The sequence below is a fragment of the Grampus griseus genome, assembly GCF_964374135.1.
Source record: "Grampus griseus genome assembly, chromosome: 15".
Lineage (NCBI taxonomy): Eukaryota > Metazoa > Chordata > Mammalia > Artiodactyla > Delphinidae > Grampus > Grampus griseus.
In genome coordinates, this window is record NC_139009.1 from 86,352,883 (window position 1) to 86,380,334 (window position 27,452).

Genomic DNA, 27,452 nt, shown 5'->3' on the forward strand with positions numbered 1-27,452 from the left:
ACTTCACACACTGCGCCTGGCAAAAGATTTTGCTCTGGGTAACTTTATTGTAAGCCATATAATCTTGCTTCGGGCCCCGCACGACAGGAAGTTACACTGTTGTAAATACCAACTCTTCATTACCGTACGTAGCTTGGAAATGTTCAAGTTCGTGACACATTAATTGCACTTAAAAATTAAATATGCAGTGAAAGAAAAGCGTTTATAAAGGTATCACTCAAAAGGATTTTTACACTTTGATTGGCCTCGCCTGATTACAGAAACTCAAAACCCTCTTCCCGCCTCAGGCTTCCATGGCTTTTCTCCTTCTCTAACAGAATGAGCGCAAAGGGCAGATGAAGGGTTTAAACAGACGTGAGTAGCGCTGAGCAGCGCGGAGGCAAGTCCCCAGGTGGCTGGTGGAGCCAGGTGCAGCGTGAGCAGGGCTTGGGGGGGCTGCAGGGGGGTCGGGGAGGGGCTCAGATGTCCTTCCCGCAGTCAGGGCACAGGATGTCGTCCCTCTCCGTGAGGAAGCCTCGCCCCACCAGCGACAGCGAGCACTTCTTGCAGTTAAAGCAGTCGTTGTGCCACTGCCGCTCCTCAAAGGAGATGTACTTAGTGCCGCCCAGTCCTGTGGACGGAGGAAAAGGACACGGGTGAGGATGGGGGGCGGGCGGGGGGAGTCCTGCGTGGACGCGTTCCAAGCCCGGCTGGTGCGGTGTGATCAGTGCTGGGCTCCACGTTTAAATCCCATCCTGTGCTCAGGTCGGGGAGCTCCTGAATCGCAGGAGAAAGAGAGACAGACGGGCTCCACAGCTACATGACGATCGCCGTCATTATAAGAAGCCTGCGGGGTGTGTGTGTTCCTCCCACCCGAGTGAAACGCGTAAGTTACAGAGCCGATTTCTCCCACCCCTTCCTTCCCTGGGTGCCTCAGGCCTGGTGCTCAAAAATTTGGCGATTAATGAATGAGGCGCCAAAGGGAGCACAGATGAGAAAGCTGTGAACCGTCTCTGGAACTGCCCAGAACGGCCTCACGAAAGAGATGCTACATGGGCGTCTTGTTTCGATAAAGGATGGCTTTCTCCACTGCCCACATGTCCTCACCCCACGGAGGTCTAGTGAGGCCGGTGGAACGTGAGAGCGGGTTAGGAGGACGTGTGGGCAGTGGAGAAAGCCATCCTTTATCGAAACAAGGGAAGCAGGAACTCATTTCAGTTGGGGTGTCTGACTCTGTCTGACATCTACTTATCAAATGTTTAAGGTACGTTGGCTACCTGTTAGAATACAGGTGGTCTGTCCGGCCACCAAGGCCCCTGAAACAAAATGGAATCAAATACACGGGGTAATCCTTGGTGAAATTCGGATCATGACTTGCAATTACAAACTCTTTCCAGAAATAACGGCTCAATCAGCCAAGGTAAGAACAAGTAACAACACTGGCTAATAGTTGGAGGTCTCAGAGTAGCAGAAGTCTGTCATTCACCCAGCAGTTAGCTCCTTTTGTAATTTAACTGCCTGCTGTCTGGCATTAAATCCATTCACACGTGGGTGGCCTCAGGCTAATCCCCTGGGCTAGTGAGTGACAGGACTGGGGGTGAACCCAGGTCTCCAAGGCTAGTTCTTTTTTTTTTTTTATGATCTGAAACCTACATAGGGACTTTCTTTTTCTAATTTAACTTCTTTTTTTTTTTTTACTGAAGTGTGGGATTAGCAGATGTAAACTATTATATATATGATGGATAAACAACAAGGTCCTACCCTAGAGCACAGGGAACTCTATTCAATATCCTGTGATAAACCATAATGGAAAAGGATATCAAAAAAGGAATCTCTATGTGTATAACTGAGGCCAGTTTTCTGATACCACACTCCCTCTGCTACTGATGGAGCTGCACCAGCAAAGCTTTTCACCTCTTTCCCTAAACATCTTAAACTGCCTTTACCCATCCTAGGCCCACAGTGACTATGAGAGATCATAGTGACCCGCGGATCACACGGCCCGGGCCCTGGCCCTGAGGTCACCCGCTGTGACCCGCGGATCACACGGCCCGGGCCCTGGCCCTGAGGCAGAACCAAACGAGTGATTCAGGCCAGAGAGTCTCAGGATTTTCTGCATATATGAATCATCTGAGAAGCTTTTAAAAATTCTAACAGCCAGGTCGTCCCCCAGAGTAATTAAATCATGACCAGGCAGCAGACATGTGTAAAGTTCCCCAGAGGTGTTTAAAGTGGGCGCATTTCCAGGGCTGGAGTCTCACCAGCCATCTGCTTTCCGCTCTGAATTTGGGGCACATTCTGTAGTTCACCCGGATTTGGGCTCCACCAAGTGCCTGGGGGGTGGGAAGGGCCCACCCAGAGCGTGCCCCCCGCAGAGGCCGGGGAGCATCTGCACAGCCCAGCTGCTTCCCGGGGCCTGTGCGGGGATGTCAGAGACTCACAGCCTGCGGTTTGGAGAGAATCCAGCCGGTGGAGAAGAGGCCGTGGGGATCGGGGGTGGGGGTGGGGGGCAGGGAAGCGCGCCCAGCGTGCGGGGGAGGGGAGCGCGGCGGCCCAGAGTCTGCACACGTGAACAGACCCACAAGCCAAAGCCTGGCAGCTACACGAGGGGCAGGGGCGGTGCAGGCCGGGAACCGGACACTCACCGCTGATGGGGCTGGCGCAGCCGGCGCATTTCTTGGCGTACAGGTCGCAGAAGCAGCCCAGGCAGTAGGCGAACTCGTCGCGGGACGTGAAGCGCTGGCCGGACAGAGGCTTCTTGCAGGCGGTGCACACGAAGCACTCGCGGTGCCAGGGCTGCTCCCGGTACGTGACGCCCCCGCTGGTGATGGGCTGCGGGCAGAAGGGCGTCAGCTCCCGCAGGGGCCTGTGCCTGGTGCCCTTGTCCCGGCCCTCGCCTCTGGAGGACGCGCGGTCCTCGCCCAGGACACGCCGCACCGGCGTCCGGGTCCCAGAGGTGCTGTCCTCCGGACGGCAAGGTCACCCCGCCGCCCCTTCCACAAGCTGCCAGGCCCAGGCCCGCGCTGCAGACCCCGGATCCCCGTTCGTGACGTGGGTACCGGGGTGTCTGCTGGGACAGCACTGCCTCCTGGCCGGCAGGAGGGCGAAGCAGGGAGACCGCAGCTCAGGGGCCGGGGTCTGATGTCACGCAGCCCCTCCTCAACCCCACCTGCGGGCAGATCCCTGCAGCATCTCTCTACCACCAGGTGCACCTGCTCCAACAGCCTCCTCAGCTACTCGGGGGGAAGGAAGAGGCTTAACAGACACCGTGGGGCTGGCTTCCTGGGTGGAAAAAATGAGCCCAGAGCCTGCCTTCCCACCCTGTCTGTGGTCTTAGGACGCTTTTCTTTCTTTAACCTGACGCAGCCCTGGATAAGTGATGAGGGATCTGTCCCCACCCGAGGGACAGGCCTTTCCAGTTGCCTTTTCCCCTCCCCGTCCCCCCACTAGGTCTAGGGCCGTTTCTTGTTTATTCAAGGAGGGCGATGAACAAAGACACCTTAGGGATAGGTGGACGGTCTTTTGGAAAGGACAACAGGTGTGCAAGGGCCAGGGGGAATACGAGGTACCTTTTTGCACTGAACGCACTGCAAGGCATACTGCCTTTCATAGCAGGGCACGCAGAAGTTCTGGCCGTCCTTCGGGATGAAGCTCTTGGTTCCGATGGGCTGCTGGCAGCGATGGCAGATGAAGCAGGTCTCGTGCCAGCTGCTACCCTTGTATTCCATCTTACGGGTGCCTGTCAGGGGTCGGGGAGAAAGGGCAATCGTGATGCTCACTAAAGGCCCCAGGCCAGACCACACGTGCCTTCTGCATGTTCTGAAGGACAGTCTCTGTCCACCCCAGAGCTCGGGGTACTGTTCCGTCCCAGGTCCGTGGGAGGGCGCCCGCTGGCTCCCCGCAGCCCCAGAGGGTTGGGTGCAGACCGTGTGGTCCTTGTGCAGCATCGCCAGCAGAGGGCGGCAAAGCTCCTCACGGGCTGCGGGTGAGGACGCGCCTCCGACAGAGTCCACCGCCTGGTGGAAGGGGTGTCATTTTCTGATTCAAAGGAGCAAGTGAGGAACCCGGTGAAGGCCTGGTGACAGCGTGACCCTGGCCCGGAGGCCGTAGTGCACCTGCTAGTTGGGGCTGAGCCTCCCTGGGTGGGGACGGAGCCGTGCACCGCGGTTGGTGACTTGCAGGTGTGGGCAGGGGGGCGAGCTTTGCACTGAGCGGGGGCCTCTTGTCCTCTATCTGATTTCGCTGCAGAAGCCACACTGACCGTCTGCACCGCTTTCACCTTGATTTGGTCGTAGCACTTTCTAAAATCAAACCAAGGAAGGAAGCTAGCGCTCAGGTCTAGGTTTGTTTTTTTGGTTTCTTTCTTTCTTTCTTGGTTTTTTAAAAAAAAGTATCTAGTGCTTGCATTTATTTATTTTTTTCTTCACACACCAGGCCTTTTCCAGACACCCTGCCTCTGGTGCTCCATCCGTTTCCTCTCCTGACTTCTCCATCTGTTAAAATCAGCTTGACCTTCGAGGCTGCTCAAAGGTGACGGCCCCAAGGCTCCCCTTCCTGGCTGCCCTTCTCTGGGCTTGTGCCTCTGTCACCGGAGGTACCAGCCAGGTTTCTCCACCGTTTCTACCTAAAACCCCCTACAGCAGAGACGGTGAGATGCACATCCCTGGGGAGGAGGAGGGCGTCGTCTTGAGATCAGCCTGCCAGAATCAAGAAAAATGCACCTTCTACTCTAAGCTAGACATACATTTGTCAAAGCGGCAGTTAATATCCTTCTTCCCAGGGCTTCCCTGGTGGCGCAGTGGTTAAGAATCCGCCTGCCAATGCAGGGGACACGGGTTCGAGCTCTGGTCAGGGAAGAGCCCACATGCTGTGGAGCAACTAAGCCCGTGTGCCACAACTACTGAGCCTGTGCTCTAGAGCCCACGAGCCACAACTACTGAGCCCGCGTGCCACAACTACTGAAGCCCGCGCACCTAGAGCCCGTGCTCCACAACAAGAGAAGCCACCGCAACGAGAAGCCCGCGCACCGCAACGAAGAGTAGCCCCTGCTCGCCGCAACTAGAGAAAGACCGCACGCAGCAATGCAGCCAAAAATAATAACTTAAAAAAAAAAATCTTTCTTCCCAATCTGGAATTTCCAGGCTGTTACCCTGGGAAACTGTGCCTTTCCCCAAACGCGTGGCCCACAGCTCGGGTCCAGGCAGCTGGGCATCTTCACCCATCAGTCTCCCCACGGAGTCAGGAGTCTGACTCTAAATTATCCCTGTAGCCTTGATTCTCTTCACATGTCAGGGTGACCCCAGCCGCTGTGTGGGCTAGGAGGACTCAGCAGGGTACCTTGGTTTCTACAAATTGATATTCATTCTATTGAAGTTGAAAATTCAAAACCCTCAATTGAAGTTCATCCTGCACATCTTTATCCTGCATTCATGAATACAGAGAATTTAAAAAATTACTTTTAAGGTGCATTTCTTTGTGTTCAGTTCCATTCACCAATGTAGTGAACTGAACTCCTTTAAAAGGACACTTGAATATTTAATGTATTTGACATGCCTTTTAAGAACCTCAACCAGCAAACCAAGCCTCAACTAGCAAACCGCACCTCAAGTTCTTCCTCTTTTTTTTTTTTTTTAAAGTAACCCCTATTTTTCTTTTCTTTTACTTATTTATTTTTTTGGCTGCGTTGGGTCTTAGTTGCGGCACTCAGGATCTTTTGTTGGTGCGCTCGGGCTTCTCTCTAGCTGTGGCACACGGGCTCCAGGGCGCGTGGGCTCTGTAGTCTGTGGCACTCGAGCTCTCTTGAGGCGCTCAGGCTCAGTAGTTGCAGCGCGCGGACTTAGTTGCCCCGGGGCATGTGGGATCTTAGTTCCTCAAACAGGGATCGAACCCTCATCTGCTGCATTGGAGGGCAGATTCTTTACCACCGGACCGCCAGGGAAGTCCCTTAAGTTCTTAATTGTTGCTGAAATGAATTAAACTTATAAATATGATGAATCCTAAAATATCTTAAGCATCAAAACCATTTACAAATTAAGAAAATTCCAGTGTAAGCCCACAGACTAAATCACTTACCTGACTGCACACTTCCAGTCAGAAGCATAAGGTTAATTTACTCTTTAGACCCAATTTTTTCTAAACTTCACCCACACGTTACCAGATTATCTAACACACTATTATTGCTCTGAGTTGGATTCTCTTTATATGTGTGCCCTTAATTCTGAACCTTCGCAGGACTAAAGGAAGTGTATCTACCAAAGAAGCTGTCCTGAGAACAGATACCTTCCAGGGCAGTTTGAGGGCTCCCTGCGCAACTGTATCGAGCTTCCTAAGAGCTAGGGGTCCCGGCCTGTGCCCCTGACTCCCACTCCCCCAGCCTGAGCCTGATTCGGGGGCCACATCCCCAAAGTCAGTCGATGGACAGAGTCCTCTCCTGGTTTTAGGTGGCTCTCTGGTAGAGATGCCAGATTAACGAGGTCCCGGGTGGGATCAGCTGCAATTCCGATTTGTCTGGGAGTCCTGTATTTTAGCTGCTAAATCTGCCAAGGCTGTACCGTCCAGCCACCCCTCACTGGTCACACAGAGGACGTCACTGACCCTAAGGAGCCGATGAACCATCCCAGGTCCAAATCTTAGGCTCTTCTCGCTCGCACTGTGTGCGTGTCTAACAAGATTCGTTTTTTAAATTCTGTATTGAAAAATTCCATGAAGTATTTTTGTCCACTCTGTTCTTTAAAATGAAAGATTCCTCTCTCCCATAAAACAAAGAAACCAAAGTCCCCCCAAAGAGCAAGGGACACAGTCCCATCCTCCCCCATCAACAGACAGGCCACCCATCACTGGCCTTGGCACTGGACCCAGCTGCCGCCGAGCCTGCCGGGAACATAACCTGCATGAGGGCACAGCGCCCAGCTCCCGGCCCAGCACCCATGTGCGGCAGTAACCGACGGGGCAGGAATTCTGCGTGTGCGCAGAGGGCGCGGAGAGGGCGGGGGAAGCGCGCACACATGCACACTCACGCCCGCGCGCGCGCAAGCTCTGCGGGGGCGGGCGGGAGGCAAAGGGGGCAGAGGGGGCGGGGGAAGCGCGCACACGCACATTCACACGCATGCGCACACTCAGCGGCTTGGTGCCCACCTGGCATGATGCTCTTCTTGCACTCCTGGCAGCGGGACGAGTACTCCTGCGAGTAGCAGTCGGTGCAGAGCAGCTGGTCCTCCTTGGCAGCGAACGGCTTGTCCACAAGGGACCCCCTGCACCGCGAGCAGTGGAAACAGGCCTCGTGCCAGTGTCGGTCCTTGTAGGACAAGTCCTGCAGGCCCAGAGCACACGAGACGTGAGACGTGAGAGGGGCCGGGGGCGTGGGCTCTGCTGGACCCACAGCGAGGGGGGCAAGTGGGCAACGAGGGGCTGGAATGAGTTAGGTAGGATGCTTCTCTTGCTGTTCTTAGGGCCACTGTTTAGACAGGGGTGTGTGCGAGAGATGCGTCTGAAAAACGAGTGGCTTTCCCTTGGGGACTGTAAGAAAGAGAAACGGCACATGAAACTCATCAGCGCTTCTCCTGGACACACAGACCCCGGGGGTCCTCTGGCCGCGAGGACGCTGGGCAAACCCAACTGTGCTGGATGACGGCTGTGATCCCCGCGGGAGGGAGGCCGGGCTGCTGGGAAGCTCAGAGACAGAGCCTGAGGACGGGGCCCTGGGTCAACTTGGTGGAAAGCAGGTCGGGAGAGATCCAGTAGGTACCATCAGCTGAGCGTCGAAGACGTGAGCTGGGCAGAGAAAGGGCACAGGCCGGGAGGGCAAGACAGAGGGGCGCCGGGCGGAGCTGTGCCGCGGCTCCAGGTAGCCGCTGGGAGAGCTCCCGCCCGGCTAGACCAAGGAGGCCAAATGAATGAATGCAGTTCAGCACTGTCTTTGTTGAGGCTTTGAAAGTCGAACAAACCATTTAAAGTCCCATCCGCTGGGAATTCCCTGGTGGTCCAGTGGTTAAGACTCCGTGCTTCCCTGCAGGGGGCACGGGTTCGATTCCTGCTCGGGGAACTAATATCCCACATGATACAAGCGTCGTGGCCAAAACAATTTAAATAATTAAATAAATAATGCCCCGTCCACTAAGAACAATAATCAGCCTGATTTAAGAAGACTAGGAGTTTCTGATCATGGGATCACTGTTATGACACTGATTATAGAATAAATGCATTTAACAGCTTTTTTGTATGGAAAACAGTATGGTAGTTCCTCAAAAAATTAAAAAGAGAATTACCATATGATCCAGCAGTTCTAATTCTGGGTATATGCCCCAAAGAACCAAAAGAAGGAATCTGCAGGGCTTCCCTGGTGGCGCAGTGGCTGAGAGTCCGCCTGCCGATGCAGGGGACACGGGTTCACGCCCCGGTCCGGGAAGATCCCACATGCCACGGAGCGGCTGGGCCCGTGAGCCATGGCCGCTGGGCCTGTGCGTCCGGAGCCTGTGCTCCTCAACGGGAGAGGCCACAACAGTGAGAGGCCCGCGTACCGCAAAAAAAAAAAAAAAAGAAGGACTCTGCAGACCCACATTCACAGCAGCCAAAGGGGGAAGTCACCCCAGCATCCGTCCACAGATGACGGATAAACATGGACTATTATTCAGCCTCACAAGGGAAACAAATTCTGACACACACTACAACATGGATGAACTCTGAGAACATGCTAAGTGAAATAAGGCAGTCAGAAAAAGACAAATACTGAATCATTCCACTTACATGAGGTCCCGGAGGAGGTAAGTTCAGAGACAGGAAGCAGCAAGGTGGGGACCCGGGGCTGGGGCAGTGCGGGTGTGAGTGGGGACAGAGCTTCAGCTTTAGAAGATGAAACAGTCGCACAGCAGAGTGTAGGTACTTAGCACCACTGAACTGTGCGCTTCCAAACAGTTAAGATGGCACATTTTATGTTATGTGTATTTTACCACAATTAAAAAATAAGTTTTGATTATCACGTGGCATGTGGAAAGCACCCTTCCAGAAGTTCAGCGGGTCCCCTCCGTGAGCCCCACCCCGCTGAGCTGCGAGCCGGGAGGGCGGGGCAGGGGACAGCGAGGCGGCGGCAAGTGAACCGGGAAGAAAGGAAGCCAAGTCCAAGGACATCTGCCTTTGGGGCCTGACCTTCAACACAGCCCAGGGGGACCCTCCACGGACAACATCGTGAGAGCGAAGCCGCCAGCTGTCACCAGTTGCCCTGGTTAGCGAGTCCCATAGGAGGACGGAGCCGCGCATGGTTAGGGGACTGGACGGTCAGGGGAAAGCTCATTTAAAACGATCTCGTGGGTCAAAAGCACTGCAGAAATCCACTTGCCTACGGTTAACATTTCCGGCATGAAAACACATTAGCTAGGTTGACAAGAGCTGATTTGTTGACAGACATCTGACACTAGAAAGTTCCCTAGAAATCTGGGTACCACTGCCCTGTCCTCACGAGACCATAAGCACCCAGGCAGGACTTCTAGACCTTCTGGAGGCCCAGCTCCTAGCCTCCACCCTCCCGAGGCTGCTGGTCACTTGGTCACTTGCTGTCCTGCGTCCCGCATCCCGTGTCCTGTATTCAAGGGAAGGACTGCTCACGCCCTGGCTTCTGCCTAGCCCTCCAGGCCGGTAACAGCAGCCACGTGGAATCATCCCCCCTTCCTGGTCCCACCCTCATCCCGCCCCAGCGAGCTAGTCTCTGTCCTTCCCAGATGCCAGCTCAGCTGAGTCACCAGCTGTCCCTTCCCTGGAGCATTGTGACCTCACACAGCTGCTCCCTTGTCTGCCCCTCTCAGATGTGCACGCACACGCGCGTGCGCACACACACACACACGTGTTTCTGCATTAACACTCCACAGCCCTGAAATGTTCGTTCAGGGGCATTTGATAATTCTCAAACCTTCTGATGAAGTGTTTTTCCCTTGAGATAAATACCAACCCACACTCCTGCTCTCAGAAGCCTCAGTGAGTCACAAACAGTCTCTGAACAAGCTAGCATCACTGTCGGGGGCGGGGCCGTGGGGAACTGGCACCGGTCCACCCCTGTTCCAGCTGCAGCCAGCGGTGACTGCCCTCCGGTCACCAACCTGCACACCTGCTGTGCCACCAGTGCCCTCGGGGACCCAGGAGCACAGTGTCGAAAATGCCTGATGCATTTCATCCCAGTGCTTAAAGCGGAGGGGTCCAGACGCAAACCCTGGCTCTGCCACGTGTGTGCCTGCCGTGGGGCTGGGGGTGAGTCACCTGACCTCTCCCAGCCTCAGATCCGCCCGGGGAAACAGGGATGATGGTGAAGCCCTGACAACGGTCCTGGCACACTGACACGGCTCAATTAATGTCAGTCTTAGATGCCAGCTCGTGGTGACAGCAGGTGCCCCGAAGCGTCACTTGCTGAGATCACATTTACTCGTGAAGACGGGGATGGAACGGACGCCCTCACCTGAGCTCCGAGCTCCTGGCTCAGTCACTGCTGTACAGTGCTTTTGGCCTCCACAGCCCTTCTGATTCTAAAATTCTTAGTCCCCTCTTACTTGATTTCAACCACACAATAACCCCACCCCATGGAATAAGGTTTATTCCCATCTGATAGGTGAGCAAGTTTAACGTAACAATGCTAAGACACCATGAACCCCGTTTCTTGCATCCCTCCTGCTGACCTGCAGCCCGGGAGCATCTCTGCAAGCAGGTCTCGGCGCGCTCGCCCAGCCTCACCCTCTGCCCCAGTGTCCTCTCTCACTCCGTGCCCATGCCCTCAGAGCCGAGGGGGCGGGCCCCTCCGCCCCCTCGGCTGTGAGGCCCCGCGTGGGCACCAGCCACTCGGTGACGCCTGTGTGGCCATGAGTGATGGTGGCCCTGCAGGACCCTGTGCCCCTGGTGCCCCCCCCGCGGGCACCCCCGGAAAAGCCCACGTCATGCAGCTCGTTCAGGACCGCACATGGAAGCCCTCATCTGCTTCTGTGCTGTCGGGTTTCCCGTAAATCTCCTCTTGTGGGGTCCTGAAAAGGGAGTCTGAGTCAAGTTGATAATTCCTGAACTCACTTCTGCAGAGTCCATGCCCTGTGGGCGCGGAGGTGGGAAATGCCACTGGCTCTGGGGGCTCGGGGCTCGTGGGGATGGACCGGAAAATGGCACAGAAAGGCCAAGGCTCCAGGTTAGGTTGGGTTGATTTGACCTGGTGCCTGAACCGAAATGCACGGCTGCTCCGAATGCTCGTCTGTAAAACTGGGTTCCTAGCGGCTCTTTCCACCTCTGGTGTTCACGGCTCCAAACAGAGTTTTAGTTTTGGTTTTTAGTACCGAGCTAGTCTCGTCTCACTTAATTCTGTTACGTGTCGAGTACGCCACGTGGTCCCCAAAGATACCATTTAGATGCTGGAGGTTCAAGGCTAAGACATATGGACGCACTGACTGACTTTCAAGAACTTGGAGATGTTCTAGAAATACCCTGGTTTTAAGGTTCTGTAGAGAGAGAGCACGAAGGGGAGAAACAAAAAAATGGAAGAAAAAAATCTTTGCACGTCGCAGAAAAAAGACCATTGCTAATCTTATGCACGCAGAATGTCATAAGCTGCAGTAAAATGTCTGATAAACAAGGTAAGATAAGGCCCAAACACTTCCTTTCAGAATTTATATTTTTCCATTTCAGAAATATTCCTAATATGGGAAGCGCTTGTGGCTTCGCTCCGAATGTGCCCTTGTTGAGACCTCAGCTGAGCCGCAGGGGGAGTCAGTGGCCTGGAGGTACCCCCTCGCCCACCAGTTAATGAGGGCAGCTCCGGGCAGGGGGGTCCCTCATCCTCCTTTACACCCTGTCTATCCCTCCTGGGCTGGGAGAAGCTCAGCTGCTGATTCCCAAACCAGCCAGTCCTCAAATCCACGGGATTTCACCTCATCAGTGGATCTGCCGTGTCGTTCGTGCCCATCACTTTGAAAAGGTGTTCTGCACTTTGAGACTGTCAGGCTACCACGTCCCCAGCTGCACATTCTTTCAAATTCTTGAAGAACGACACTGTGCAGCCCTGTCCCAGGTGTGCCCTCAAGGGGACCTGTTTACTTATTTTTTTAATTTATTTTTCCTATTAATTTATTTTTAATTTTTGGCTGCATTGGGTCTTCGTTGCTGCACACAGGCTTTCTCTAGTTGCAGCGAGCGGGGGCTGCTCTTGGTTGCGATGTGCAGGCTTCTCACTGAGGTGGCTTCTCTTGTTGCAGAGCACGGGCTCTAGGCGTGTGGGCTTCAGTAGTTGTGGCACGCGGGCTCAGTAGTTGTGGCACGCGGGCTCAGTAGTTGTGGCACACGGGCTCAGTAGTTGTGGCTCGCGGGCTCTAGAGCGCAGGCTTAGTAGTTGTGGCTCACGGGCTTAGTTGCTCCGCGGCGTGTGGGATCTTCCCGGACCAGGGCTTGAACCCCTGTCCCCTGCATTGGCAGGCGAATTCTTAGCCACTGCACCGCCACTAGGGAAGCCCCTAATGCTGGTTTTAGAGCTGCAGAAGGTCCTTTGACTGTTACCACGTCTTCCTCTTTGCAGCCCCCTCCAGGCACGCGGGTGGGTGGGTTTGGAGGCCCATCTGACTTTATGGCACTGCTCGCAGAGACACGGAAAACCCAAAGTCTGAGCCAGGTACGTGGCCCAGAGTTCGCTAAAGGCACCAATGTGCTGATGGGAGGGACCAGCAGCCACCTCTGAGTACTGGCCCAGCTTATCTTTTCTTTGGTTTCTTGACTTTTTGAAGCCCGGGACTTAGGTAGCCCTATCCCCTGAAAAACATCTGTAATCAGGCAAAAATATCTATATATATTTTGCTGGTATCCACAGGTGTCCAGGAAAAATTTCTGGAAGAGCATAAGGTCAGAGGATCATAAATTTTTATTTGTATTACCTGTTGTCCACTATTCCACTGGCCATAAAAATGAATGATTTTTACCCTTGGAGATCACAGCATTTCCTCAGAGTTAACTGAACAGAAAGAAAGGACAGAAAGAGAGTCTGCGTAGAAATGATGCTGAAACACAGGTAAGCTACCTATGGAAGCACGTCATCCTGAAGTCCTGCCTACCTCATTTGAAAGTCAGTCAATACAACATCAGCCTAATCCCCAGTGGCTTGCAGTATTTTAAGTTACACACAAACGTCCTTCAGAGGGAGACCCAAGTGGGGCTTACGGCACCCCTGCTATTTTCAGACAAAAGAACGGCCACCAGACCCGCCAGCCTAGCTGCTCTGCCCAGTGGCCCACCTGCCAAGCTGGGGCTTCTCTTCCCGAAGTGCAGAGGCACATTTTTCCTGCCATCACTTCCTCCACAAAGCCAACTGCATAATTACTTCTGAAAGCCAAGAAGACCGTTCCAAATATTCAGAAGCCCCAAATGGCAAGGTCTAACTGCAAGTTCACATCTTTTCCCTTCCCACATGCGCAGAATCACGTGGCGTAACTCCGCAGAGAGCGAACCGTTATCCGGGTTGAAAAGTTCAGCGTGACTGACGCCTGACTTTGCAGCAGTCTTGTTGATTTTGGCCCCATTTGGGGAATTCTTGTTTATCTGCTCCTAAAGCATGTGCTGCAGGATAACTAGTTTCAAGGGTCCGTCCACTAAATCATACTGAAGAAATGATCAGTGACTTCACTTTTGTTTTTACTTTAGCTCCCAGGCAAGGATGATGAGCCCTAAATCTCCAAAACGTCTCCTTTAAAGCAGAGTTGTTTGTCAGAATGATATCTGAACCTCTCACTTACTTACGTCTTTTCCAGGTAAAGCCTTTATAAAATAATAATTGTTTTCTCTGCCTCTTAGTTCTTCCTCAAAGCGGACATTTTTATTGACGTTTCTCTAGTGAAAACTGATGAAGAGACAGGGCGAAGCTTCGAGAGGCAGGGGGAGGGAGCACGCTGCAGGGAAGCAGTCGGAAGAGAAGAGGGGGTGGAATTTTCCACACCATCAGCCGCTCCTTAGAGCGCTGAGCGCATGGCGGCTACACACCACGAGAACCCATAATGCAGGCTCCCTTGTTGTCGCTCCCTTTTTTTTTTTTTTTTTTTTTGCGGTACGCGGGCCTCTCACTGTTGCGGCCCCTCCCGTTGCGGAGCACAGGGTCCAGACGCGCAGGCTCAGCGGCCATGGCTCACGGGCCCAGCCGCTCCACGGCATGTGGGGTCTTCCCGGACCGGGGCACGAACCCGCGTCCCCTGCCTCGGCAGGCGGACTCTCAACCACTGCGCCACCAGGGAAGCCCTGTAGCTCCCTTTTATAAACGTGCGGACGGGCACAGAGGGGTCAAGCCATGGGCCCACGATCACACAGCCAGTGAGACGCAGAGCCAGGATGGAACGGGGCAGCTCGGTGTCCGAGCGCTTGTGCTCGGCCTGGAGATGAACGCAGAGGGGCTCGGACACACATCACACAGAGCTGGAGGTCGGAGGGCAGGCGGCTTTCAGACAAGCAAGAGCAGCTACTTCTGCCCGTGGTCGCAGCCAAAGCTCTGGTTGTTTTAAGGCTTCCACGGGACAGGTGCCGAGTCCCGTTTCCCTTCCGCTCCACGTGCCACTCCTCTGTGGAGCCACGACACGTGGCTGCAGCCTGGGCTCAAGTGGGGGCATCCCACACCCTTTGTCTCTGCTCAGGGCAAAGGCTTCTTCCCCGTAAGATGGAAATTATCCCTCAACTGTCACTAAACACCTAGCGCCAGTCAGCCGGCTGCTTACTGACCGTCATGGGAAGGATGGATGCGACAGAAACAGGGCAGACGCGCGCTGGACCACTCCGGATCGCCCCCAGCAGAGCCAGCCCTAACTGCTCAGCTGGCAGCCACACATCCTCATCGTCCACACGAAGAAGAGAAGCTCCCCCGACGCCCCAGTGCAGGCAGGGCCTCTCAGCCCCTCCAGCCGGGGGTGGGCGCTGGCTCTCCCACACGCACGCTCACTGCGCCGATACTAATCGCGCGGACCTGCCCCACGAGTCAGCCCAGGAGGGAGAGCGCTGCCCTCGGGGGACCACGGGATTGGGCGGCAGGTGGCCGGTTAGCCAAGAATGCTGACCATGGAGCCATCACAAGTGGACCTGGGATGCTCGGCGCACACGTCCCGGAAAAGCCCCGACCAGGTGCGGCGGGACTGGGACCGACAGAGACCGAGTCCGTGGGGAGGAGGCTGGGAAAGGCCAGTGGAGGGTCCGAGCCCAGCAGAGGGGCCTCCAGGGCGTCCAGGGCGATGACCAGGACGCGAGCACAACTGTGCTGAGAAGCACGTGGTTCCTGGGGAGTCCAGTGTGGGTGTCCCTTGGGAGGGCCGGGAGCACGGGGCTGGGGGATGCCCAGGGGCGGGTACCTTGCAGTCGCAGCCAATCAGCTTCCCGCACTCCTCGCACGTGCTGGCGAAGAGGGCCTCGAAGCAGGCCACGCAGTAGGGCCGCTCCTCCCGCAGGATGTACTTCCTGCCGAAGAGGGAGTCCTCGCAGTGGTGGCAGTCGAAGCGCTCGGTCATCCTGGCACCAGATTTGTGCCACCTACCAGGGAGGAGAGAAAGGACAGGTGCGGTGAGCGCGCCCGATATCCCGTGCACACGGCAGTGACCGTCCTGCTCCGTTAGGGTCACCGTTCCCATCACCTTTCCCATCGGTGGCTACATCCTCTGCGTGAGCAATCGACACTCACCCTTGAATCGGGTGTAATTTTCAATGATACTTTTAAAAACTTAGCTGGGGGCAGTTCTGTGTCCGAGTACATTCCACTTCTTTAAAGTCCCAATTCTGGCTGACTGTGTCAGAAAACGTGATCCCAGTTTTGGACCCAAGAAAGAGCTGGCATCAGAGCCCTCATACCCTGGAAGGAGTGCCTGCTTCCAACGTGGGACGCAACCGCACATCTTCCCATTCTCCCCGCCCCCAAAATAGCACAGCAGGGATAGAAAACAATATGCTCGTTGCTATAAAAAGACTTTCCGTGCGCTCCCCTTTATGATTCATGAATCTGAGTAAGAAGAAACCACAGAAGCCAAGGGAGGGGGGTCAGAGCCGGTAAACCTGCGGCCAGGGGAGCATCACCTCGACCCGGCTTCACTGGGAAGCACGTCCGGCCCCTGCCCAAGAGGAGGCGCCCCGGGGGCCTCATTCCTCCCAGATGACAAGACTATCCTCTCTCAGCCCAGATATCCAGGGAGCAGGAGAAAGGGAAAGGCTGGCTTCCAAGGACGGGGATGATCACGGTGGGAAACACAGCGACGGCAGTCAACGGCCACTCCAGGCGACACCTCGAGCTGCATTTTTCCAGGATGAGTGTGGCGTGTGTGTGAGCAGAAGGGACAGGGTAGGGGCAGAGGAAGGCAGGAGGTTTCACCCTCCCCCGCTCCCCATGTGGTTCCTGCACAAACATGTCAGCACTACCCCAGAAAGAGCCAGTCTACCCTGGGAAAGCTAGGTGTGGAGAAACGCCTCCGAGCCATTAGAAACACGGTCCAACTGCTTTAGAAATATCTTCTCAAGTGGCAATATTTGATTTGCTACAAGTGAAAAAGCTTTATAAATTATTAAATAGGGAGACAAGTTGACTGTGTAACTCTGAGCGACGTTTCACAAACTCTGATTAAACTTGATTCCATTTTCTGTCATTTCCACCCACTTAGGAGTGAAATTCCAAAATCATACCCCAGGATGCAAATGAAATATTGCTGCCTGGTTTATGAGATAATAGCGAATTTGATAGTGTTTATTTATTTTGTACCCTTGTGTATATAAAATCCTGACAACTGTAAGCAAAGAAATGGACAACTTTCAAGCAACCATCCTTGGTTACTTCTGTGTTTATAGGACAGTTTTTTCCCAAAAGTATGAAGCATGCAGCTGCACACATGAATTGCTCTTCCTGGAGAAAACATTGTCTGGACATTCTTGCAATAACATCACAAGATGAGGCTCTTGAGCGTTTGAAGTTTTGCTCTGAAACACAACATGTAAATATCCTTTGTCCTAAGGCCACCATCAGGTTGCAGCGGCTATGCTGGCAGAAGATGCAATGCTTTCCTGTAATTCCTCAGTTACTGGCCTTGCAAGCGGCCAGCGTTTAGCTCATCTCAGTTAAGCGCCGTCCCTCTAACATATAGATTTTTCGAATAAAGGCTGCCATTTACCTGTGGAATCTTATTTGCCTATTCTGGTCACACAAACATAAGAATAATGACTTGAGGATTTGAAATAAGAACAAGGAAAGGAGATAGGGCTATAGATCATAAAATTTTTTAATCTGGAAATAATTTGGGAGATTATCTATGACTACCTCATTTTATGGATGGAAAAACTGGAGGCCAGGAATATTAATGAAAACAGAAGATTCATGAGCATTCCCAAACAGCCGTCTCACTCAGAAAAAAGAAACTCCCGATCTAAATGGAAAGGTGGTTCCATGTGGGTTTGGACAAGCACAGGCCCTGCGGGGGAAAGGAGACGACAGACCATAGCCTGCACCAACCCCACTGAGCACCATTCCTGTGCTCTGGAGTCATCAAAGTGGGGAACTGTTTTTATCCCAGGTGAGGCCCTGGTGATGCCTACAGACCTGGGATACGCTTTCTACCCCCTCCAACTCTGCAGGACTCGGACAGAAATCATCTAACAGAGTAAACTGCGAGAACACACAGGGCTCTACGTCGGCTGGAGGGGACAGAGGTGACCCCGAGACAACGCCCCCATCACTGAAACCAACCCCCAGGAGGACCAGTGTGGCCGCAACGGGCCCGGAGGGTCCGACAGCCCCCGTTTCTGCAGAACTGTCTTGGACGCTGGTGGATCTCTCTCCCATCCTGTTCCTTATCTCCTCTGAGAAGTCACTTCAGTTTTATTGACTAGGACAGCACTTATGCTTAAACCAACAAGTTGGGGTGGAAAGTGAGACCATCACTAATGAGGGGCAGAGCAGAGGGACACAAATCTGACCGCATTTCCGGCAAGTTACAAGAAGCACAAACCCCTCAGCATCACAATCAGTAGCCCACGAGCTACTGAGGAGACCAAGAGCGTCCCTTCCACTGCAAAGTGTTTAAAACCAATTCTTCTTCAATCAACTGCTACCAAATAGAAAATTATTATACAAAATTGTGTATTTAAAGTTATACGATCCATCTTAAGCCTCTTTTTAATGGCAAAAACTTAGCTATAGCCTTGCATTAGACGCCTCCTACAACTCCATTTTTTAATCTTATAAAATGCCTGGTTGGGCTTCCCTGGTGGCGCAGTGGTTAGGAATCCGCCTGCCAATGCAGGGGACATGGGTTCGAGTCCTGGTCCGGGAAGATCCCACATGCCATGGAGCAACTAAGCCTGTGCGCCACAGCTACTGAGCCTGCGCTCTAGAGCCCGCGAGCCACAACTACTGAACCCACGTGCCACAACTACCAAGCCTGTGCACTAGAGCCCATGCGCCACAACTACTGAGCCCGTGCGCCGCAACTACTGAAGCCCACACCCCTAGAGCCCATGTTCCACAAAAGAAGCCACCGCAATGAGAAGCCCGTGCACCGCAACAAAGAGTAGCCCCCACTCGCTGCAACTAGAGAAAGCCCGCATGCAGCAACAAAGACCGACCGCCGCCAAAAATAAATAAATAATTTAATTAATTTTAAAAAAACAAACAGAACACCTTGGGGTTTTTTTTGTTTTTGTTTTTGTTTTTTTTGCAGTACGCGGGCCTCTCCCGTTGTGGAGCACAGGCTCCGGACGCGCAGGCTCAGCGGCCATGGCTCACGGGCCCAGCCGCTCCGCGGCATGTGGGATCTTCCCGGACCGGGGCACGAACCCACGTCCCCTGCATCAGCAGGCGGACTCTCAACCACTGCGCCACCAGGGAAGCCCATCTTGGTTTTTTTTAACCTAACTGTGCACAATCTGCTTACCCTCTCTCAACTGCCGTATCCCTCCCCGCGGGTTACCTGTCACTCCTGCCCATCACCTGGTGCACAGGTGCTGACAGCATGAAGCAGAAGCAAGCAAGGAGACATCTGGACCGCAGGTGTGACTGCTGACTTGTTATTCATGAACCAAACCCAAATCCCAGCGTCTGGGAGTTCTCACCCCTCCCCCGGGGTTACGTCATCCTCTGATATCATCCCCCTTGGCTCTGAACAAGCACCCGGATCTTAGGGGGCAGGTTTACAGGTGTGGCCACAGGCTCAGCCACTGACCACAGTGCTGGGAGAGGAAAGTCCTGGGGTGAGGGGTGGGTGCAGAGCTTTAGTCTCCGATTCAAACCAATTCTCCACCTGCGCTGAGTCCGAGGCAAGGACACAGGTTCAGAGCGCAGCGGGCAGCAACGCGCAGGGCTGCCCCATGGAAAATAATGACTATCTGCGAGGTCCACAGGCTTATACGTGTGGGCTATTTTTATCTTCTCAGGTTTAAGAACTGTCAGTGTCTGGAGTTGCGGGCTGCTGGGGGGGGAGGGAAGGGGGGACGGAAGAGAGAAGAGAAACAAGAAGGGAGGAGGAGAGGAAGTGGAGAGGTGGGGAAAGGAGAGAAAGGAAGGAGGAGGGAGATGGGAGGAGGGCGTTCAGAGCCCTGGAAGCACGTGCATTTTTTTTTTTTTACCGGAAACATTTCTTGGGAATCAAGGGAGGCGCAGAGTTTCAGGTGTTTCCTGAACAGGAGGCCCTTTGGGCCGCACGAGCGTCCCTGGAGCACCCTCTTCAATGCTCCCTTTTCTCAACCACGTACTTTAATCTGACCCCAAAGATGCCATTTGCCTCCTGCCCCTCGAAACCCACACGTCCTTCTCTATCCACGCTGCTCCAGGAGACTGCCCTAACATCCTCGATTCCTCCAGAGGAATCTGTGAACATTCCCAAAGCCTTTCCACAGGCAGGAAGCAGCCTCAGGAAGTCAGTGCCGAAGAAGCCACGCCCAGCTTTAAATGCCACCCGGGTCCCAGGTGGGAAACGCCGTGGCTTACCAGCATCCAGAGCTCTTTAGAGAGAATTAAGAAAATTGGTCTGTTGGATGCGGGCTCTTCGCTCTTTTGAAGAATGTACTGGAAAATGCAGTGTTTTCATGACACCACAGGACGCTGACTGCCTGTGCACCTCCCAGCCCCCAGCCGTACGCCCCGCAAAGGTGGACCCTAGGATCACTGCGGCCACACCAGGTGACAAACACGGGTCAGGCACTTCATGAACACCTGGGGAATGAATGAACGGACACGTGGATGGGCGGCGGGTGAACACAAATACCCCAGAGCACAAACACGTAGGCGACATCCAGAGTGGAAACGAGGGATGTTTTATGTGAACAACCACTTTGCATAGCAAACCCCAGATGTAATGGGGCTTGGCATCAGATGCTGGTACAATTTCTAATGCAACAGATCCTGAGCTGCATTCTTTCTCCTCCGCCTCTGGCCTCTTCCCCCTTCCAGATACACTGCTGCTTCCACAGAGGGTGGAACTGTTCTGACTGTGTTTTGATCCAAACCCACGTGAACATACAGCTGCACAGCCCCGGATGAGGCCTGGTCAGGCCAAGACACACAAGCCTCACCATGAGATGCTCCCAACATTTCTGTGCGGACCTGCCAGCTCCCCTGACCCAGGCTCCAGGTACCAGTGGGGCCCTGGGTGCCCTACACGGACGCAGCAGCCTTTAAATCAGAGATCCTCTGTCCAAAGGCAGGGGCTCTCACCCCAGAAGGGAAGCCAGAGAACACTCTGCACCAGTTTGTTTTTCTATGGACAGAAGGATCAACGCACGAACCAGCTTTGCTACCCCGACACTCTTTCCATTCGTCCAGCTGAACTGTTTCTCTTAAATAGGAATTCTGGTGAAAGGGAGAGGGACACCAGCTTAAGGGATGTCGCTATTTTTAAAAACATATTATAATATTTAAAATTCATCTGAAATCCATTTTGGGGTTCTTCTAAGAATGACTGTGCCTACTGCTGTATATTTATGCCTTCATTTATGAGCCTTTTCTGACTATAAAGACAGGGATCAGGGAGGTATTATAACTTGATATATAAACTGGTAACTTTCAAAAACGTCTAACAAGCTTGATTTGTCTATGCTCATGTTAAGAAATGCTTTGTGTGAGAGACAAGGCTTGAATAAGGTGAACTGCTGTCTTTGGAATTATCTTTTGGATACAGAAAATGGGAAATAACAAATGTCAGATTCTGACCTTAAGACCATAAACTAAGAATAGTGACACTTGTTTTGATGTCCTGCGGACTTTTAAATCCAGCCAACAAGGATATATTAAGTAACCTCTCTTTTCTAGGTACCGTCTTAGGCCCTGGGAGACTGAGATAAAACACACAGTCTCCGAAAGAGGTTAGTTCTAGCTCCAAAGAGTTTAAATCACCTTTAAGATACTATCTGGATATTTAATCTCGAAACGTGTCAGTTCTGTCTACGCAGGACAAGCATCATTACGCGGGCTAGGACGGCGATCGGCCTCAGGTCCATAACTAGCACGTGGTGTGTGTGTGTGTGTGTGTGTGTGGTGTGTGTGTGGTGTGGGTGTACGGTGTGTGTGGTGTGTGTAGTGTGTGGTGTGTGTGGTGTGTGTGCGTGGTATGTGGTGTGTGTGTGGTGTTGTGTGTGGTGTGTGTGTGATGTGTGTGTGCTGTGTGCGTGTGTGGTGTGTGTGCTGTGTGTGTGCGGTGTGTTATGTGTGTGGTGTGTGGTGTGTGTGGTGTGTATGGTATGTGTGTGGTGAGGGTGTGGTGTGTGGGTGTGGATGTATAGTGTGTGTGGTGTGTGTCGGGGTGTATGGTGTGTGTGTGTGTTGTGTTGTCTGTGTGTTGTGTGTGTGGTGTGTGTGTGGTGTGTGTGATGTGGTGTGGTGTGTGTGTGTGGTGTGTGCGATGTGGTGTGTGTGTGGTGTGTGTGTTGTGTATGTGTGTTGTGTTGTGTGTGTGTTGTGTGTGGTATGTGTGGTGTGTGTGTGTGATGTGGTGTGTGTGTGCTGTGTGTGTATGGTGTGGTGTGTGTGTGTGTGTGTGCTGTGTGTGTGCTGTGTGTGTATGGTGTGGTGTGTGTGGTGTGGGTGTGTGTGTGTGTACAGTGTGTGTGGTGTGTGGTATGTGTGTGTGTTGTGTGTGTGTGCTGTGGTGTGTGTGTGATGTGTGTGGGTGTGTTGTGTGTTATGTGGTGTGGGTGTGGGTGTGTATGGTGTGTGTGGTGTGTATGGTGTGGATGTGTGTGGGTGTGTGGTGTGTGTGTGTACGGTGTGTGTGGTGTGTGGTATGTGTGTGTGTTGTGTGTGTGTGCTGTGGTGTGTGTGTGTGGTGTGTGTGGGTGTGTTGTGTGGTGTGGGTGTGGGGGTGTATGGTGTGTGTGGTGTGTGTGTGTGGTGTGTATGGTGTGGGTGTGTGTGGGTGTGTGGTGTGTGTGGCTGGGGGGCGTGTACCCCACCCTCTCTCCCTCTGCTTCCCGGGAACGTGTGGTCCAGTTATCCATGTCTGTTTACACAGAACAAAAGGAAAACCCCTCACTGCCCTTCATGCGTCTCCTCCCGTCTCCAAAAGGCAGCTCTCGGTTTGATTTGCTCTCACCCTGGCCCTCCGTCTGCAATGATCCCAACTTCCAGGGGAGGCTGGCCCCTCACTGTCCTCGCAACCCTGCTCCCCGTGGTGCTTCTCTAGCACAACCATCAGGGCCCTGGCACAACAGGCGTGCACACCTCCTGCTGCTGGCTTCGCTTGCTGCCTAAGTTGGCTAATTCTTATTTGTTCCAAAAGTTGTACCACCAAACATAGACAGACCTATTTTCTTTTCTTCTTTTTTTTTGCGGTACACGGGCCTCTCACTGCTGTGGCCTCTCCCGTTGCGGAGCACAGGCTCCGGATGCGCAGGCTCAGCGGCCATGGCTCACGGGCCCAGCTGCTCCGCGGCATGTGGGATCTTCCCGGACCGGGGCACGAACCCGTGTCCCCTGCATCGGCAGGCGGACTCTCAACCACTGCGCCACCAGGGAAGCCCCAGACCTATTTTCTTGAAACCTAAATGTTTACAGGCTTCAAGGATGCTCTTTTACACTGGTTTTATTTACCCATAAAAACAAGGCAGACGAACTTCCCTGGTGGCACAGTGGTTAAGAATCCACCTGCCAGTGCAGGGGACACAGGTTCGATCCCTGGTCTGGGAAGATCCCACATGTCGCGGAGCAACTAAGCCCGTGTGCCATAACTACTGAGCCTGCGCTCTAGAGCCTGCGAGCCACAACTACTGAAGCCCACACATGCTCCACAACAAGAGAAGCCACCGCAAAGAGAAGCTCGCGCACCGCAACGAAGAGCAGCCCCCGCTCTCAGCAACTAGAGAAAGCCCGCGCGCAGCAACGAAGACCCAATGCAGCCATAAATAAATAAATGTATTTTATAAAAAACCAAAAACAGAAACGGCAGCCACTTCTCCTGTGGGCACAGACACTTAGAAACACCTAAAGGAGATCTGTAAGTCACAGGCTAAATCAGGGCTGCCAACGTGTGGCTGACAAAGGCCAAGGACGAGTAGGGTGACGTGTGACGTCCAAACTCAGTGTGTGAGAATCACCCATGAGACGTGGACTAAAGATGGACAGACCAGAGGCTGCCCTGAACCTCTCATCAGAGACCCAAGAGGGTGGGCAAGCACATTTTACAGCGAAAGGAAAGTGAGGACCACCAGCAGGAAAGGGGTGATGGAACCTCAATAAAAACAAGACTGAGAGCTGGTGGGCAGAACTGGGAAGCAAAGTTACTGGGGAACGGTGGTAGTCAGGGTTCTCCAGACAAACAGAACCAAGGGGAAATATATATATATAATATGAAGAGGTTTATTATTGATATTAGGAATTGGCTTATATCATTATGGAGGCTGGAAGTCCCAAGCAGCTAAAGAGCTGGAGACCCAGCAGAGCTACTGGGTGGTTCTAGTCTGAGTCTGAAGGCCTGAGAAGCAGGGCACCAGAGGTTTAAGTTCTAGCTCAAAAGCCGTCAGGCTCAAGACCCAGGATGAGCTGATGCTTCAGTCTGAGACCAGAGCCTGGAGAGGACGGAGTCCCAGCTCCACAGCAGGGCAGGGGGAGTCCGCTCCAGCTCAGCCTTTTATGCTGTTCAGGTGACCAGCTGATTGGATGAGGCCACCCACTTGGGAAGAGCACCCAGGCTGCAGATTAAAATGTTAACCACACGGAGAAACAACCTCACAGACACACCCAGAAATAACATCTGTGTCTCGGCGCCTGGTGGCAGTCAGGTCGACACAAAATTAACCACCACAAGAGCTAACGCCGAAATCCACCAGTCAGGACAAGTCACAATGCCAGCCTGGACTCCGGAAGACTGGGCTCTCAGTCACTAGAGAAGGGCTTGTGCGTTCAGTTCGAGGTGGCCATCTTCAGGAAGGGACTGCTCAGTGTAAGTCCACGGGACCCATGTGGCTCTGATCAAACTGTCCTGAGAAAACCACCTAGGAAGTATCCAGTGTCTCTTTCTGCTCATGGGAGCTCACAGAACTGGGTATCTCCCGGCGCTGAGTCAGAGCAGCTTAGGTAAGTTACCTGCCTGCTCCAGCCCCCTGCTGATAAGGAGGCAGCCTGAGCCCCAGAGGCTGGGGAACCAGCCCAGGGCTGGGCAGGAAGAAAACCCAGACCTCCTGGGCCCAGGATGATTTTTTTCAATATCCTGCTGGGTGGGCCCTTTTGTCTACAATTTAGAGTCTTTTCAGTCCTGGAAGTGGTTTAACAACAACCTTGGGTGAAAGTATGCAGACTAAGCATTCACTGAAGTGTTGGGGTGTATCCGCCATAGCTCAGTGGTTAGAACTCAGGCTCTCAAGTTAAGAGCTGCCTGGGGTCAGCTCTCAGGGTCCCCATTTCTAGGCTGGAAAACCTTGAGCAAAGTTACCTTGATCTCTCTGTGCTTCAGTGTATCTGTAAAGACGAGGGTAATATCCAATTTGTATACACTGCTTCTGATGTGCACGTCAACCATGCAAAGCAAGCCACCCCCTTATCCGTGTTTTCCAGCTGTTGAAACTGAGGCACCATGAGATTAGGTGACTTGGCCAAGACTGCACCGCTCGGGGCTGATGGACGGGAACGTAAGCGCAGGCAGCCTAGCTCCAGCCCAAGCACACGGGCTACCTGCCACACCTGCCTCGTGGCACGTTTGTACCTGAGCCTACCCCACTGTACCTGGCACTGCCCGGCCTGTGGTAAGCCAACACGGCCCTCTGAACATGTAGCTGTGCAGAAGCGCTGAGGCATGCCGGGCTAACAAACACTGAACCCCATTCTATACATTAACTGATAAGCCTTAAAAATTCAGGATGAAAAACACTGTGAAAAAATTCATATAGATGCACAATAAAACGTTCTTCACTGTTTGCTTTTATAGGAGTTTAACAGGCAGCCTAGGAATTCCTGTACTTCTCAGACTTGCCCCAAATGTTTTTTAGTCGAAATCACCTTCAGGATACCAAGGCCTCTCCCTCTAACGTATTATTACAAAACACACACAAGCAGGGGTTAGCGCCAAAGGGGTGGGAAGTATTTGGCACTGGTTCTGAGCACAGTTCTCCCGGCTATGAGCCCCAGCTGTGATTTAAGTGCCCTAGTGCAGCTCATTTAACCTGGTTAGACTAGTGGGAACGGAAACCCAAATGGGCATCCGAAAGTAAAGAGAACTCTCTTCATTTGTCAATAAAGCATTTAACACTCTCTTCCTGCAATTTTAGGTATGTTAAGGTATCACACAAGTACAGTTTAAGATTACTACTGTGTTCGTCTAAAACAAGCCCCTTTTTTTTTAACCCTGGTGGTTCAGTAGTTCAATTTTGGGGCGGGGTCCCTCCCACCCAAGGTGCCCCCGGGGTGTCCCCGTGGCCCAGCTCCCCTGTCCCCATGTCCCCCCACTGCCCCGCACCCCCTCCCCAGATGCCCCCACCGCCCCCGGTTCCCCTGCCCCGGGGTCCCCCTCCGCCCAGGCTCCCCCGGCCCCAGGTCTTCCTCCGCCCCCGGCCCCCCTGTCCCCCGTCCCCCACTGCCGGCCCCTGGCCCTAGCCCGGCTGGAGCGCACTCACCGCGCGGCTTCTCGCGGACGGCGGACGGCAGCGGAGGTCCGGGCGGCTGGGCCCGGGGAGAGGCGCGCCCCGCCCGGAGAACCCCGCGTGTCATTTGACCAAATAAGGAGACGCTCGCTGGGCGGCGCGGGCGGCGCTGCCGGGCGGGCGAGCGCCCCTGGGCTCCGGGGCGGCGCTGGGGACCCCGGCCCTTTGTTTGCCGCGGGCGTTTCCTCCGTCCTGCGGCGTCGCGGGCGCCGGCTCCGGGACTCCCGCCGGGTCCCGAGCGCGCGGCGGCCTGGCCGGGGAGGTGCGGGGGAGCGCGGCGGAGGTGCGGCCACTTACCGGGTCCGGAGGAGTGGGAGGCGCACCGAGGACGGGGGTTGCGGAGGGGGGCGTCTCTCCGCGGCCCCCGCGGCCCCTCTGCCACCAAGTGAGCCTGCCGATGGCAGGAAGAATGGGGAAGGCCGGGTCTTTGTCCCGCTGGGGAGGGGAGGGGAAGGACCAGTCGCCCACACTCCAGGCCGAGGGCTCCTCGGACGTTCTGTGGCCCCCTCCGGGCCAGGAAGACCTAGCAGAGGAGGAGAAAGCGCCTCCCACACCAGAGCCCAGGCCCCCGAGCCCGGCCTGGGGGGGGTCAGAGGCGGAGAGCTCACGGCGGCCGGGATGGAAACGTCCTCCGCGTGCAGCCCGGGCGCAAGGTGGGCAGAAGGACCGCGGGCAGGCGTGTCGCGTTTAGCATCGGTGGGCCTCAGAGAAGGGAAGCTATCTGATTGCTTTCCCTTCTTTGATGCTCTGTGTCCCGTGATGTTTTAGCGGCTCCCCATATGGGCCTCCATCACGGAATCACAGAACCTGAGCGCCATCCTATTAGCTACCACCTACATCCTATTAGCTAACACCTACATCCTATTAGCTAACACCTACTATTAGCTACCACCTACCATCTAGCTCCACCGGGCATCTCATTGGATTCTCGCCCCTTAAAAGTTAAGGGTTAATAATACCCCCGTTTTATGGTGAAGCAATTTCAGCTCACAGACCTTTGCTCAAGGCCTGCTGAGCAGTAATTACGGCAGCTGCCGTCTGACCTGGAGTGTGTCAAGGCCAAGCCCTGGTATCTCACAGGAGAGGAGGTGCCCCTAGTCCCATCAGTGACTCCAGGGCCACTAGGGGCTGAGACTCGCCCCAGACCTGAGCCCCCAGAACTTTGCGTCGCCCGCTTCCTGCCTGAACCTTGCAGCTTCTCACCAAGAACGGAAGTGTGGGCTCCGGACCCGATTTCCCACTGACAGTCAAAGCAGGCCCTATCTTGAAATCCAGGGCAAACTGTAGAAAAGCCTTTCCCTCTGACAGTTACCTAGGTATGTTGTCTATTTAGTTGCAAATTACAAAATGATCTAGTTCTCAAATGATGAGCCTAAACTTTCAGTTTGTAAAAACAAGTTGAAAAA

At 53.9% G+C, this 27,452-nt stretch overlaps 1 protein-coding gene across 2 annotated transcripts; it reads right to left on the reverse strand.

Moving 5' to 3' along the window:
- Positions 1–457: 457 nt before the first annotated feature.
- On the reverse strand, positions 458–26,464 carry FHL2 (four and a half LIM domains 2). 2 transcript variants are annotated; one of them, XM_082672094.1, is made up of 6 exons: positions 26,344–26,464; positions 15,303–15,480; positions 7,114–7,288; positions 3,549–3,718; positions 2,625–2,811; positions 458–610 (listed from the first exon to the last, which is right to left on the reverse strand). In XM_082672094.1, the coding sequence occupies exons 2-6, from the start codon at positions 15,456–15,458 to the stop codon at positions 459–461; spliced, it is 840 nt and encodes a 279-aa protein (XP_082528220.1). In that variant the 5' UTR covers positions 15,459–15,480; positions 26,344–26,464; the 3' UTR covers position 458. The 2 variants fall into 2 exon arrangements, with proteins under 2 accessions (XP_082528220.1, XP_082528219.1); XM_082672093.1 differs by lacking the exon at positions 26,344–26,464 and adding an exon at positions 26,020–26,082.
- Positions 26,465–27,452: the final 988 nt, after the last annotated feature.